General features: G+C 34.9%; 1 protein-coding gene across 2 annotated transcripts in view; it reads right to left on the reverse strand.

The window, feature by feature from the left end:
• Lrp1b (LDL receptor related protein 1B) overlaps positions 1 to 16,321 on the reverse strand; it is a 2,085,328-nt gene that overhangs the window by 10,794 nt on the left and 2,058,213 nt on the right. For both annotated transcript variants that reach the window (XM_087654909.1, XM_087654910.1), the window contains one exon: positions 1,813 to 1,889. In XM_087654909.1, coding sequence (XP_087511035.1) covers positions 1,813 to 1,889 — 77 coding nt within the window. The remainder of the gene's footprint in view (positions 1 to 1,812; positions 1,890 to 16,321) is intronic.

Consider the following 16,321-nt stretch of genomic DNA (forward strand, 5'->3'; position numbering starts at 1 on the left):
TTTGCTTTTAAATTTAACTCTTTAATTTTACTTATTCAATTTACATCCTACTCACTGCCCTCTCTCCCCATGACTTCTCTCACAAAACGTGTTATAGTTCAAGATGGGAAGTCTTAGCTTCTTGTTCCACTCACTATGAACAACCTGCTTCTTCCACTCACTCTATTACCATGGCTTGAACTCTGTGTATTTACAGTTCAATATAACAATTTCTACTTTAAGTAGCTGTGGTCATTGTATTTTTCATAGCTATGGATAAACAGCTAATACAATATATTTCTTTGCTGTTTTATTTGGAAGTGTGACCTGTAATCTCACTTTTCTTTGTAGACAAACGACTTCTGATTATGTTAGATGAAAACTCAACAAACATCCAAATTCATTGGATTTTTCCTTGAGAGGTTAACAATAGCCCTACTTCAGGTAGCTGTATTTCCCCTCTTCTTGGAACACACACAAGCTTTTTGCTTTTTGTCTTAATTATTATTATTTGTTTTTATTATTTACAAAGAAATGTTAACAGTATGTACTCTTTACTTGGAAGTTGCCCATGATTAAAACTATGGAAAACTTGACTTCCAACCTAGGACATCATTCTTGTATATATTATAAGATCAAACATAACTACATTGTCTTGATATAATAACAGAACTTGATAAGGCTTTCAAGGAAGCTTTAATGTTCTACATTAATTTAATGCTGTACGTTAGCATCATCCTCTGAGCCTGGCTTTCCTTTCTCTGGGCTGGAACAACACTGCTGAGCAACCTACACAATCAGTTGTCGAGCGTGGCTGAAAACCCTGGTGGTCTGTAGCAGCCAATTACATGCGCGAAGTAAGCATATGGACTGGGAACCAGATGTTTCTTATAGTGCTTTTTTCTTTTCCTCTTGAAAGAATGAGTATAGTAAATTCTAAGTAAAAATCATGTCATGCCTTTTTTTCCTGAACAGTCTATCTGAGTGAGCTATTTTTCTGCATTTGGCAGAAAGTTCAGGCGTCATCTAATAAAATTATTTCTTGGGAATTGTGGCTCCTATTGTGATAACATGACATCTAAATAACTAAGACCCCTTTTTTACCTTATGAAATTTCTGCTACTTATATGGACTTTCAGAGAGTAAGAGGTGGATGTGTTTCTTAATAGCATTGATATATATATATATATATATATATATATATATATATATATATATATAGCATATATATACACACACATACACGTACATGTATATCAAAAGCAAGAATCATAATATATATATATATACACACATATATCTCATTTTATATATATAATGTTTCTTGCTTTTGTCTCCTCTAGTGAATGGCTAAACTTAAGGATTTTCATCAGGGATATAATTTTCTCACATCCTCAGTATATAATCACACTTCTTTCATATTATGAACTTTTCAGTCTCCCCACTCAAGGCAAAATTAGTGAAAATATATATGAATTGGGAAACTTATTCTGGCTTATTTTGAAAATCTTTACAAATGGTTGTCAGAAAATACAAAGAAATGCACAATGTTGATTGAGGTAGCTCTGCTCTGAGTCTGAAGTATTATAAGCCACAGATAAGTGATGAAACCTCTCAGTGTGGATATTGGGTTTTTATTTTTTGTTAACTTAATTCTTCATAATTTGATCAATTAGTTTTGTTTTACAACAGTGCCTCAAAAACTATATACTTTCTCTAATTACATGAAATCATTGTTATCCTTTGAAGTCTTAAATTGGTCAATGATGACATAAAGTATGAAGAAATGGCTTCTAAAGGTTTTAGACAAAAACATTACTCTGTGGCACTTACTTGTGCTGATATGCTCAGATTTGCTGCTCTTTGGGGCTGGCCTCTCACACTGTGTACCTGACCAATTAGTGGAGCACCTAGAAAAATTCAAACAACAACAGCAAATCAGTGAATAACACGTAACACAAAGCTCACTAATGCGGATACTTCAAACAAACAAACAAAAGAGAGACAATCATTTCAAAATCATCGTGATCAAGAAGATATTCTCACTAGCTCATTTTACATTTTCAGTATGCTGCATGTAACTTCAACTGAATAGCATAAATTTTGACATGTTAAAAAAATCAAGCAGTTACTTCACCAATGTTGAATGTGCATATTAAAGAATCCTCTTGATTTTTAAGTTTCTGCATTTTGTTCACCTGGTCATTTAAATCCTCACGTGTAATTAACAACCAATATTCAAGGTTTCAGGTTTTGAGTAACTGTATGTATAGAAATACTATTGTAATAAGAGATAGGGAAATACAACATTTATTTCTTGTTGTTAATTTATATGCACAACATATTCTCAACATTTGAATAACAGAAGTTGTTTCCCTTTATTGGGACCAGAACATGGTTTCCATAATTCTACAGGAGAATAAGAGAGGGTAGGTTTGATTCAAATTTATTCTTAACAAAAAGCAGAAGTATCTAGTTGGGTGGTGCAAATAAAATGAAAGTGAGTTGTTTTCCGTGAGTGTGACCAATGATAACTGGCTTCCATAAATGTCTCTGTGAGTCTATCAGCATCAAACAATGTAGAAACAATATCATTGGTCTCACTTCAGGTGAGACTATCAAATGACTATCAAATACCACCATTTTGAGAATAGTTGTAAACTATGACAAAAAAGCTTTCAGGACAATCTCACTATGGGCTCTACATAACTATACTATAAGATTGTCACAATTATTTCATATCAGTAAGGTTGCTTCCCAAACAATGTTTCTTTTACCACATGCACATTATTTTTGATATCTATAAAAATCTTGTTGGCTCTCATAAAACATGGTGACATTTTATAAAACCATTGTAATAATAAACTCAAATTGCATCGAAAAACCAGTTTAAAACAAAATACAAAATAATCAGCAAAATTGGCAGCATTCATTTCTTTGAAGTAATAGATATTTGATTAATAATGATAACATATGATGAGCATGGAACATGGTTCAAATGAAAATTAATATCATTATTATGTTGTGTTGCTAGCAATTACCCACCTTTATGTTCAGTTACCTCATATAAGGCTTACATGAAATTTAATTTTCTATGCCTAGCATTTGTGATAATTCAATCATTACAATTCAGTCATTGAAAAAGGTCAGTTAAAATCCAGGCCTTTCAGTCTTTTTATGACACTGGATCAGAGGGAATGCAATAGGCATACAAAATTAGGGTAAATGAATGAAATGTTAAGTTTTGTAGAACATTTTATTATTTCTCATTTTGTTATTTGTGGTTTTATGGATGTATGACCTAAAAAACCCTCCAAGTCTTTACAGGTTGTAATTCTTAACACACATCTCAATTCACTCAAAATAAGATGCTTGGGGGACATTTTGTAAACAAGGTCTTGAAGTAAGATATAATAGTTGAAGATGCTTTTCATTTATGTAACTTTACACCTGGAAAAATCATCTTATTTAACCACCTAGAACGCTTTCTATAACTCAATGAAAAATTTGAACAGATTAAAAACTCACTACATTATAAAGCTAAAGCTGAAACACATACAATGAAATGTGTGCAGCTACATTGAGCTGTTTTCCAAACTACTAATATTTACTCTTTATGTCATATTATTATAAAAAGTAGACCAGGATTCATCTTTAAATATGGTAATAACATTTACTCTATTTTATTGTCCTTCCAGAGCAGCAACTCTCAACCTGTGTGTCGTGATCCCCTTTGGGATTTGAATGACCTTTCAAACGGGCAACATATCAGATACCCTGAATGTCATGTGTTTACATTATGATTGGTAACAGTGGCAAAGTTATAGTGATGAAGTCGAAACAGAAATACTGTGGTTGGGGATCAGTATATGAGGAACTGTATTAGAGAGTTGCATCATTATGAAGGCTGAGAACCACTCTTCTAGAGATAAAAATCTCTGATGTCCTCATTGTACTGAATTGATTAAAATGACAGTGAAATTACCTGAAGACTGGTAGAACAAATGCTAATTGGGCAGATGGTGTTCTGACAAGTACATTGTGTATTTTACATAGTTCAGGATGTTAGGAAAATATGCTCTAGAGCCTAAGGCTACCAGACAGTGTGAAATGGAAAATGAACACAGGAACAGTGAGAACCTTATGAAAATTCCTCAGCTCTTTAGGTAGGACAGGTGGTTTTTGTTAACAATCTAATATTCCAATTTATCTATGACTTGAAGCCTAACACTTATCACAGGTAACGTAGTCATGTGTTCATGTTTTTTGAATCTCTTAGTTTTAAAGGCTAGAGTACATTTAAGTCCCATATCTTCAGAGAATAGTTTACCTATTTTATATGGGAGTAACTCTCAGAGATTACACTTAAAATAATTATTTTTTACTAGTAATACATCTTAATTAGTGATACTAACCTTGAAAATTTCTCGATATTACTGATGAAGTAATACTTTACAACCAAAGATATAATAAGATATGTTTCACTGTCTCCCTTTGTTCCAGACATGAAAATAATTTCTTTGAGATATTAAATCAAATAGAAATCATTACTCTTGTTGCCTAACTTACAAAATTACAACCTAAGACATTTGCTGCTCCAGAAGTTTCTCTTCCAATGGGTGATTTAAAACCAAGCATTTTAAAACCATTTTTATAGAATTTAATAAATCTTCATATCTATGTAGACTGCAATGATCAAAGCCATTAATGGCCCGGCACTGAAGGAAAGGAATGTGCAGATCATCACAATTTCCTGTCCAATTCCTCTTTGAATTATTTGCATAATCATGCTTACTATAATTTTGTTGGCACCCCTGTTACCCATTCTTTATTCATCAAGTAAAATTCCTCATCCAAGTTTTAGCTACCTTTGAAAATGTACTGCAATTTACTGCTATCTCTCTTCATCTAAGAATAAAACACCTGCAAGTTAGAATCACCACTCCAACACCTGCATATCATTCATTGAAGAAATATTATGTGGCTATTTCCCAGAGCATGTAAGAATGAAGCATAGAGGAAAGTTTTCATATTAACACTATGTCATTCAAAATTATTGATTAAAACCACATGAATTTTAAATACTCTTGGATTAAAGACAAAATAGGTAGATTCTTGAGTATTTAGACAAATAATAATATATACACATCCATCTTTCCATCATCATCATCTAGTCATTAGCAGCAGCATCAGTGTCTTCCTCCCAATTTTGTGCAACTATGAGTTGCTGCTTGAGAGTTGCTGATTTGACTTTCTTTGACATCACTTCGTTTATAGAATATCAGCACTTTAGAGTTAAAATATTATTTACTGCTTTACTGATTTCTTAATCTTATTCTTCCATTTTCATAAATTGTAAGCACAAAATCCCATTAATTGCATGAAATTTATTAAATATCCTAAATTCAGCTAACTATCAAACTGAATTTTTACTGAAACTTCAGATACTGAGTTCCCGTTTATCAATGAACTCATTAAAGATCATGGGATTATGAGCATGGATCCGTTTGCTAATCATGTTAATCTGATGAAACCAATACATAAGACAAATAAATATAACTGCTATAACTTCTCCATCTATGTTCTTATAACAAATTTTACTTAATTTTTTATTGTTGGGCTAAGCAGAGTAATATATAAGCCTAACAATACTGCTCAAAAGTTAGCTATGTGAATGTATCAGTTTTTTACATAGTATTTGTCAAAAATGACTTTTAATGATCAATTTTAAAAATTTATTCCCATCTGGATTTCACTATAAAAAACAAACTTATTTAGTTTATCATAACATTATAATTTATAAAATTATGTTTTAGTTATATTGTTTTTGTTTTAATTAGCTATCTACAGTAGAGGCTTATGTCTTAGTATTGCTCAGATGTTACACATAGCAACCAGAATTAGAATGTCAAAGCAGCTACATATGGCCTAAAGTATCCTTAAAACTTAGTTAATATTTAATAGCACAAATATCACAGAGAATTAAAATGTTAAAATACTAAGAATTCCTATGTAATAGAGAGATTCTTTGCAAATAGTATTAAGATTAGGGAAGAACTACTGAGTATATATTAAGTTTTTAGGTATGACATTCACAATAAAGATAATGAATTCATATGAACTGTCACTTTTCAGAAATATGGTCTAGAGTCATCTACTTTAGGAGAACTTCAAAATAGTATAAGATTAATAAATACTTTTTCTTTTCATCAAATTTAAAGGTCATGGGACTCTTATAGGCACAGTGAAATGCAAAGGTAAACTTTAAAACAAATGAAACCTTATTTCTCCACATTGTATGTGTGAACTTTTCTATTTTAGGTATGATGTCAGACACTCAGAAAGAAAAAAGACTCCAAACTCTCCATTTTTCTCCACATAGGAATTTAGGAAGCGATGGAAAAATTCCATGTGTGCCTTTTGGGTCTCATGCTCCTAAACTTGACTCAATAAAAATAGAAACATGACAATCACATACTTTCAAATTTGTATGAAATTTTTTAATGAAGTAAAAAGTAGACAAATTATGCCATGAAAGATACTTAACTTGTTAATTCTCCAAAGAAATTTTACTCTGAACCTTTTCATTATCATTTTCTGAATTTCTTGACCCATTCTTGTTTGGCAGAGTAAAATAATGTTTCCAACCAAGCACAAGAATTAGGTAGCAGGAAGAGCATGAGTTCATTTTATAGTATTTTCAAAACAATGATGCCTAATTATAGTTCAATGCATTAGTACACATGGTATTCTCTATTTTTTCCTGCTTAAGACAGTACAAGATTTTTAATACAAAGTCAGAATATTAAATGAATACATTTTAATAGTAAAATGACTAGAATCCCTGTACCAACTCTTAATGTCTTATTCTCTGCCCTACAGGAAAGAGGGATTATCAATACTTTTTTTCCCTCATGTCAAGCCGAAACTTTGGTTGTGATTTCAATATACCATAGATACTCGCCTAATATGTTTTGTGTGTTTGGAGACAGGTAATTATGTAGCACATCAGATAGGTCTTGAATTTTCTATGAAGTCCAATTCAACTCTACCAGTTAACCCTCTGAAATTAAAAAGTGCTAGCATAGGTGACCTTTATGACATGCATGAGTTTTGAAATTCAGCCTTCCAGGGTTGAATTTAAGCCTCTACTTTACCCATTACAGGTTTCCCATCTCTCCTACAGGAGCAAGAATACTGCCTGTTGGGATGAATGATGCCAGGGATCCAGTTCAATCTTAGCTCTAACCACTCTCTTTTAGATTCATTTACACTGCACATGTTTATTCCCTCCCATCCCCAACCTTCTTTCCTCCTTTCCATATTTCCCTTCCTTTCTTTTTCTTTTGCTGTTTTTTAAAGAAATCAAGCTTTATAAAACATAAGGCAAAAAAGACTTTAGGTTTCTTAACAAATTATGACTATAAGAAATTTGAATGTAATCTATGTTTAACGTGAGTAATGTTATGAACATTAAATGTGCAGATTATATCAGCCTACTAGGATTAATATACTTTCATTAATATTTTCTGTGCTGATATATCTTATTATAATTTTACTATGATTATAATTTTTAAATTCTATTCCCAGTAGAGAAAATCATAGGCATAAGTTTCATTACGGATTTAATGTGATAACTGTCTCTACTATTATCTTAATATGACAATAAAAATGTAAACCTTTTTTCTTCATGATTATATTATGAAGATTTTTCCCTATAAACTAAAGTTGTTGGTAAAGGGTAAGAACCAGTCTTTCATGAGAAGTGCACCAAGTTCCTGTGGCACCACATTAAAGGTGAATTGACACAATTTTATCCATTTTTTCAACAAAACTTGAAAATCTGCAGGAAATGGACAATTTCCTAGTCAGACACCAGGTACCGAAGTTAAATCAGGAACAGATAAACCATTTAAACAACCCCATAACTTCTAACGAAGTAGAAGCAGTCATTAAAGGTCTCCCAACCAAAAAGAGCCCAGGTCCAGACGGGTTCAGTGCAGAATTCTATCAGACCTTCATAGAAGACCTCATACCAATACTATCCAAACTATTCCATTTGTTCAATTTTGAAACATAAGCAGGAAATAAAAATTTATTGTTACGAATACATGGCACTTGAGTTGTTTAATTAGTACATAATTAAGAAAAGTGCATTAAGTATACAGTAAAGTGTTGAAAAAGCCATGTTGGTTCTTTATTCTAACATACTTATTATATTAAAAGCCAAGAATATGTTGACAAATGAAAGGAAATAAAGGAATCATATCAAACCTATGCACAAATATACACATATCCTGTATTTTATATTAAAATTATTTTATAGGACTGGAAATATGACTCAACAGTAAGGAGAGCTTCCTGCTCTTGCTGAATACTGTGTCTCAGTTCACGTCCTCTTATGGTAGGCATGCAGCATGTCTAACTGCAGCCCTAAGGGATAGGATGCCCTCTTCTGGTCTGTATAAGTATCATTGTGAGTGTCTTCCATATATACATACAGACAAAATACTCATACATAAAAAAGAAAAATTTAAATAATTTTTAAAAATATTCTAACATATAGATAAATTTTATGTACTATTAGGCTAACATAATATATCCATACTTGTAAAAACTCTAATTTTATATCATGTTAAATACATCTATCTCTTCAAGTGCTTATTACTTCTGTCTTGGAAGAAAATGGGAGGAAGTTCTACTGTGGATTGAAATGAGGTAGAAGAGGAGGATACAGTCATGGTATGCTGAAGTACTTAGGTTGACAGTGGTGATTGAATTTGAAGGAGAAAGAGAGACATAAATATCTGTGATTAGATTAAGTGATTTCCTTATCAGCATAGCAGGTTGGTTCACAAGGAATGCCTGCTGGTATTGCTGTCTAAGATAATGGCATAAATTAGGCAAGGAATGCTGGAGAAGGTCTATGTAACCTCTTGGATATGGGAGTCTGAGAGGAAGGGAACGTGACAGTAAGTGGTTTACTAGAGAGCTGTGAATGAGAGTAGGATATTGGATTTGGAAAAGGGGTAGGGGAGGTGAAGACATTAATGTGAAAAGCTACAAATTATTTATTCTTTGAATATAAATAATATATTAATGTTATGTCAACCAGAAATTAAATCTCTCATTGGTAAGAATGATCACTGTCTTCTGAAGGTACAATCTAGAGCTTAAGCTTGCTCAGAAAAATGTGATGTATTGTATCTATTTCTAGCAGCTTGACAAGCAGAGCAAAAGCTGGAACAAGTTATAGCCTGTCCCCTGGGACTAGATAGGACAAGTATTGATGTGGCAGGCTATATTGCATTTTGCGGCTTTGAACAACATGCACATTTCATGTTTTGTGTTTTCAAAATACTCTTAGGGGCAGAATCAAATTAGTAACACACAGTGATCTGACTGAAGTGTGGGCACTACAGGCTTCTCAAGTTCACCTTTCTAGAAATGTGGGATTTGCTTGGAATCACTCTGAAAACCCCTAGGACTTTTCTTGGCCTTCTCTCTAGATCCACTGATCTGCATGAAGGAAGTCTGCTCCCCCTGATAGACAGACTCCCAGAGCCAATGAATGTGGCTCCCTTCTGCAAGGCCAAGGGTGTCAGTAAGGCCTTTTCCAGGCATGGAAAAATAAAGAGATAATTCCTACTTTTGTAATGTCAGAGCTTTACAAAAGATGAAAGAGCCCTTCATCTTCCTTCCAAAATCTAAGCTCCAGTTTCTCAAACAGCAGATGAGCATTTCATCCATTTTATTCTCTCTCAGGAGTTGGAAAATAATAAAGTGCTTCTAGTAAGATCATTATATTAGAACAATGGCAAATCCAATGGAAAGACAGATTTCTGTCACCTACTGCTCTAGTGCCTGGCCCTCAGTTCCCCACAAGATCACCTTTGAGAGGAATAAAGTTTCTCTGTTTTCTTTCACTGTTTTTATAAAGTCAAATCCTGCCTTGCTTTCAGGAGTCACAAGAGGTTTCCATCTCGGCATTTTTTTTTTCTTTTTTCTCTGCTCCCCTAGTGGCCACTTATGTCAAGGTCATTGGCTGCTGATATGATTATATCGTTCTTTCAATATCAAGCATGTCCTTTTGCAGGGATGTTCTTATTTGGCTTCCATTTTTTGTTTTCAGACCTTTGAGGGATAGATTATACCATTTTCTGGTCACTTTAAAGCTAATCAATAATAACGTTAGTTTCTAAAACTGTTCACAGTTTGGAAAACAGTGTTCTATGTGATTAATATATGTTAGTTGTTTTTAATCTTTACAACAGTGTGGGACAATAGATACAGTATGTCCACAATAAGACAATAGATATAGAAGGAAAAATTTGAACAAAAGTGAAATTACAACATATAAGGTTTGTTATTCTGTGTTTGTACTTTCTACTAGGAAACACATTAGTCATTTTTAACTTGAAAAATCATTGTCTTGTTTATCCTGAAAATTAGTGTTCACTATTAATTTCCTTTTAAAAATTGCATGGTTTTCTTAGGATAGTCATTTTTACTATGTTAAGCCTACCAATCCAAGAGCATGGGAGATCTCTCCATTTTCTGAGGTCTTCTTCACTTTCTTTCTTGAGAGACTTAAAGTTCTTCTCATACAGATCTTTCATGTGTTCGGTTAGAGTTACCCCAAGATTTTATATATTATTGGTGACTATTGTGACGGGTGTTGTTTTCTAATTTTATTTCTTAGCCCTTTTATCATTTGTATAAAGGAAGAATACTGATTTGAGTTAATTTTATATCCAGCCACTTTGCTGAAGTTGTTTATCAACTGGAGTTCTCTAGTAGAATTTTTGGGGTCACTTATGTATACTATCATATCATCTGAACAAAGTGATAACTTGTTTTCTTCCTTCCCAATTTGTATCCCTTTGACCTTTTGATGTATAATTACTCTGGCTTAGAACTTTGAGTACTATATTGAATAGATAGGGAGAAACTAGGCAAACTTGTCTAGTCCCTGATTTTAGTGGGATTGCTTCAATTATTTCTCCATTTAATTTAATATTGGCTGTTTCTTCGCTGGATGCAGATACTTACACCCAACCAATGGAATAAAGTAGAGGACTTCTGTGGTTAAATTAGGGAAAGGCTAGAAGAAGTTGAGAAGTAGGATGACCCTAGAGTAAGACCTGCAGTCTAAATTAACCCGAATCCCAAGATCTTTCAGACACTGAGCTACCAACCAGGCAGCATATACTAGCTGGTTTGAGACCCTGACATATATATATATATATATATATATATATATATATATATATATATATATATATAGAGAGAGAGAGAGAGAGAGAGAGAGAGAGAGAGAGAGAGAGAGAGAGAGTAAGTAGAGGACTGCCTGGTCTAGCCTCAGTGAGAGAAGTTGCACTTAACCCTCAAGAGACGTTAGGCCCCTAGGAAGTAGAGGGAGGGTGGCAGCATGGGGTAGAGGTATAGGCACATCCTCTTGGAAATGGGGAAAGAGGAATTGAATAAGGAACTGTCAGGTGGCAGACTGAGTGGGACACTTTATAACAACACAGGCCATGTTCTCGGTTAAAAAAAACCCATGGCTTTTTATAAATACAGTGGTCCTCAACTGTCCTAATGCTGTGACTCTTTCATATAGTTCCTCATGTTGTAGTGGCCTTTAACAAAAAAATTAATTTCATTGCTACTTCATAACTGTAATTTGCTACTAACCTGAATTGTACTGCAAAATACTTGTGTTTTTTTGATGGTTTTAGGTGAACCTTGCCAAAAAGTCTATATACTTCCAAAAGCATCACAATGTACATAAAATTTCCTGAACAGAACACCAATGGCTTATTCTCTAAGATCAAGAATCAACAAATGGGACCTCATAAAAGTGCAAAGTTTCTGTAAAGCAAAGGACACTGTCAATAGGGCAAAATGGCAACCAACAGATTGAGAAAAGATCTTTACCAATCCTACTTCCAATAGAAGGCTAATATCCAATACATAGTACTCAAGAAGTTGGACTCCAGAGATTCAAATAACCCTATTAAAAGTGAGGTACAGAGCGAAACAAAGTATTCTCAAATGAGGAATATCAAATGGCCAAGAAGCACCTAAGGAAGTGCTCAACATCCTTAGTCATCAGTGAAATGCAAATCAAGGCAATGCTGAGATTCCATCTCACACCAGTCCGAATGGCTAAGGTCAAATCTCATGTGACAGCAGATGCTGGTGAGTATGTGAAGAAAGAGGAACGCTCCTCCATTGCTGGAGGGATTTCAAGCTGCTACAACAACTCTGGAAATCAGATTGGAGATTCCTCAGAAAATTGGACATAGTACTACCTGAGGAACCAGCTATACTACTCCTGGACATGTACCCAAAAAATGCCCCAACATATAACAAAGACACATGCTCCACTATGTTCATAGCAGCCTTATTTATTATAGCCAGAGGCTGAAAAGAACCTATATGTCCTTCAACAGAGGGATAGATTCAGAAAGTGTGGTACATCTACACAATAGAGTACTACTCAGATATTAAAAAGTGGAACTAGAAAATATCTTCCTGAGTGAGGTAACCCAATCACAAAAGAACATACATGATATGTACTCACTGATAAGTGGTTATTAGCCCAAAAGCTTAGAATTACCAAGGTACAATTTATAGACCACATGAGGCTCAAGAATTAGAAAGACAAAAGTGTGGATGCTACAGCACTTCTTAGAAGAGGAAACAAAATACTCACAGGAGGAAATACGGAGACAAAGAATGGAACAGAGACTAAAGTAAAGGCCATCCAGAGCTGCCACCTATGGAGATTCATCAAAAAATGCAGTCACTGAACCCAGTTACTATTGGGGATGTCTAGAGGCACATGCTGACAGGAACCTGATACAGCTGTCTCCTGAGAGGCTCTGCCAGAGCGTGACAAATACAGAGGCAGAAGCTCGAAGCCAACCTTTGGACTGTGAACAAGGTCCCCAGAGGAGGAGTTAGAGAAAGGACTGAGGTAACTGAGGGGGTTTTCAACCCCATATGAAGAAAAACAATATCAACCAACCAGATAAACCAGAGTTTCCAGACAACCAACCAAAGAGTACACGTAGAGCGACCTATGCCTCTAGCAGCATATGTAGCAGAGGATGGGCCATGTTGGGCATCAATGTGAGGAGAGGGCCGTGGTTCTGTGAAGGCTTGAAGCTCCATTGTAAGTAAATGCCAGGACGGGTAGGTAGGAGGGAGTGGGAGGGTGGGTGGGGGAGCACACACAGGGAGGCAGAGGGTGGGGGCGGGTAGAATGAAGGTTTCCAGAGGGAAAACCGTGAAAGGGGTTAACATTTGAAATGGACATAAGGAAAATAACCAATAAAAGAAAAGAAAAATAATCACTGTTCTCATAGATTCTCATGTTAGTAAGATCTTTTAAAACCACTGTGACAACTTGTATCTTCAATGTTACTAGAATTCCCCTACTATCTCTTTTTTGTTAATCATTTTATTCATTTATGTTTCAAATGAAATCTCCCACCCTAGTTACACCTCCACAAACTCCTCATCCCATCCCCTCTCCCTCTTCCCTTTGCTCCTCCACTCAGTCACCTTCTCCTGTCTCACTGATCTAGCACCCCCTATACTCAGGCATCATGTGACTTTCTCCTCCCATTAATGTCAGACAATGTCATTCTCTGCTACCTACATAGCTGGAGATATGGGGTCACCCAAGCACCTCAAAATTTTAACCCAGAAATGTTCTTATCCAAAGGAAAAATATGGGAAGAAATGGAATGGAGACTAAAGGAAGGGCCATCCAGAGACCACCCGACCTAGAGATCCAACACCTCTGCAGACACCAACCCCCTCCACTATTGCTAATGCCAAAGAGCACTTTCTAACAGGAGCAGGTGTGGCAGTTCCCTGTGAGGTTCTACCAACACCTGACCAGCACAGATGTGAGTGCTTGCAGCCAATCATCAGACTGAGCTACATGACCCCAGTGGAAGAGCTAGGGGAAGGACAGAAGGAGCTGAAGGACATTGCAACACCTTATTAAGAACAATATGAACTAACTGGACCACCCAGAGCTGCCTGGTACCACACCCTACTTTCTCTTGAAGCCATTTCAAACACCTAGCTAAGCATGTAAGTTGCTGAAAATTACTTAAGAGTTTAATATCATTTGCCACAAGCATCATTTATTTTTTAATGCTCCAAGCCCTAAATATTTGTGGTGGTTTGAATGATAATGACCCCCTGTAATGCCATATTTTTATGCTTGGTCATCAGGAAGTGGCACTGTTTCATAAAGATTAGAAGGATTAGCAATAGGTATGTCCTTGTTGAAGGAAGTATGTCTCTCAGATGAACTTTGAGGTTCTGAAAGCTCACATCAGGCTGGACATGTGTCATTCACCCTCTCTGCCTAATGATCTGGATGTAGTTCTCAGCTACTGCTATGACAACATGTTAGTCATCATGCTTTCCACCATAATGATCACTGATTAACCTTCTAAAACTCCTAGCAAGCCACCATTTAATTGCTTTCTTTCATAAGAGTTTCCTTGGTCATGGAGTCTCTTTACAGCATTAGAGGAGTACTTAGAGAATATCTCTTCCACTCTCATGTCTTTGCACAACAGCCTTGGAAAACTTTCTTCTGCTCTTGCTTCTTTTCAGAGAGAGAGAGAGAGAGAGAGAGAGAGAGAGAGAGAGAGAGAGAGAGAGCGCCAAAGCAAGACAATGAATGAGCAACACATGTGTTTGGAGAAGACAAAACAAACTGAATGAAATTAGCTTCTCTTCATAAGATGTCATTTGCAATCTTCTGAGTCCTCCCTCTAAAGAGAGCACAATAAAAGCTCCAGAATATTCAGAATATACAGTACAATGGAATTGAAAACAACAAAGAGGGATCAAGTAAAGTGGATCAAGTGCACAGTAAATCATTCTATATTTTCTGACTCTTAACTGTGAAACTTATTAACAAGTAATGGATGCTATCACAAAAATGGGATTAAACTATAGGCACAATGCAATGAAGACATTTATTCTTAAACTGTGTAGCAATGCAAAGCAATTATATGATACATAAAGAATGCATATTAATGTTTGGGAAGTAGTGAGTAAATCTGAAACAATGTATCAAGGGAAAGAATTTGTCATCTTGTGGAGAGGAATAAGACACACAAATTTAAGGGTGAGGTGGACTATAGTAAGGACTCAAAGGCCAACTTCACAGAAGTATGCTCCATGTCCAAAGGCCACACTAAGAAGAAGGTTAGATTTCCCCATGTGGAAGTTGTGAACACAATGGACATAGCAAGATACATGGTTAGAATTTTGTGGAAATTGTGCCTCCCTCAACACATGTGCCTATTGATATTTAACCTAGTTAAAAAACTGAAGAGAGAGAGAGAGGGAGGAGGGAGAGGCAGGGGGAGAGAGGGAGGGAGAGAAAGAGGGAGGGAGAGAGAGAATGAGTCAGACTTTTAGCTCTGGTTTGAAATGTAAAACTACAGCATAAAACTCATAGTGCTAAATTCTTTTGACCACCTGGGAAACTGTTCTTGCCCTGGGCAGGAAACAATAACACACAATGGGGGAAGTGTCCTGGCATATTTCCAGGTTGCCTTTGGAAAACAGTGAGCACCTAAATAGATATGGTTTCTGAAGCAATAAAATACTTGAGGTAGATGTTTTTAGTTTTCCATTTTTAGAAAATTCATATATAGTTTAAGAACTTTCTTTTTCTTCAGGGTATTAAAGAAAATAAAATTACAGAGAGAATTATATTTTTAAAATCAACAATATTCAAATATCAATAATATGTACCCATCATTACATTTTAAGATTTTTCTGTGCACAGAGAAAACTCTTTAAGAAAATATCTTATATGTAATTTGAATATTGCTGATTATACACACACACATATATATACATATATATACATACATACATATATATATATACACACACATACACACATCACACACATATACACACACAGATATTGGTGTGTGTGTGCTTATGGTTGTGTGAGTGGATCTATTAACATATTTGCATGCAGCATATATTTAATTTTCTTTTTGTAGTCCTGCATAATAGATTCATTGCCTTTTCTTATACTACACAAACACTCCTTCAAAGTATATTCAAGCCCTTAGATTTTAGAAGACATCACTGTGCTATCTGTACTGGGTTGAGCTGCTGTATATCCCAGGATGGCTTACAACTCATTATCATCAAAATATTTCTCATATACATGTGTGAACAAAAAAGATTGCAGCATTTTATCATTTCATAAAGCATTTGTAATTCAACAGATACATTTCCTTCTCATATTCTTAGGTATATTAGGTATTTATATATATCT

Source organism: Rattus norvegicus, chromosome 3 (genome assembly GCF_021556685.1).
Source record: "Rattus norvegicus strain SHRSP/BbbUtx chromosome 3, alternate assembly SHRSP_T2T, whole genome shotgun sequence".
In the NCBI taxonomy this organism is placed as follows: Eukaryota; Metazoa; Chordata; class Mammalia; order Rodentia; family Muridae; genus Rattus; species Rattus norvegicus.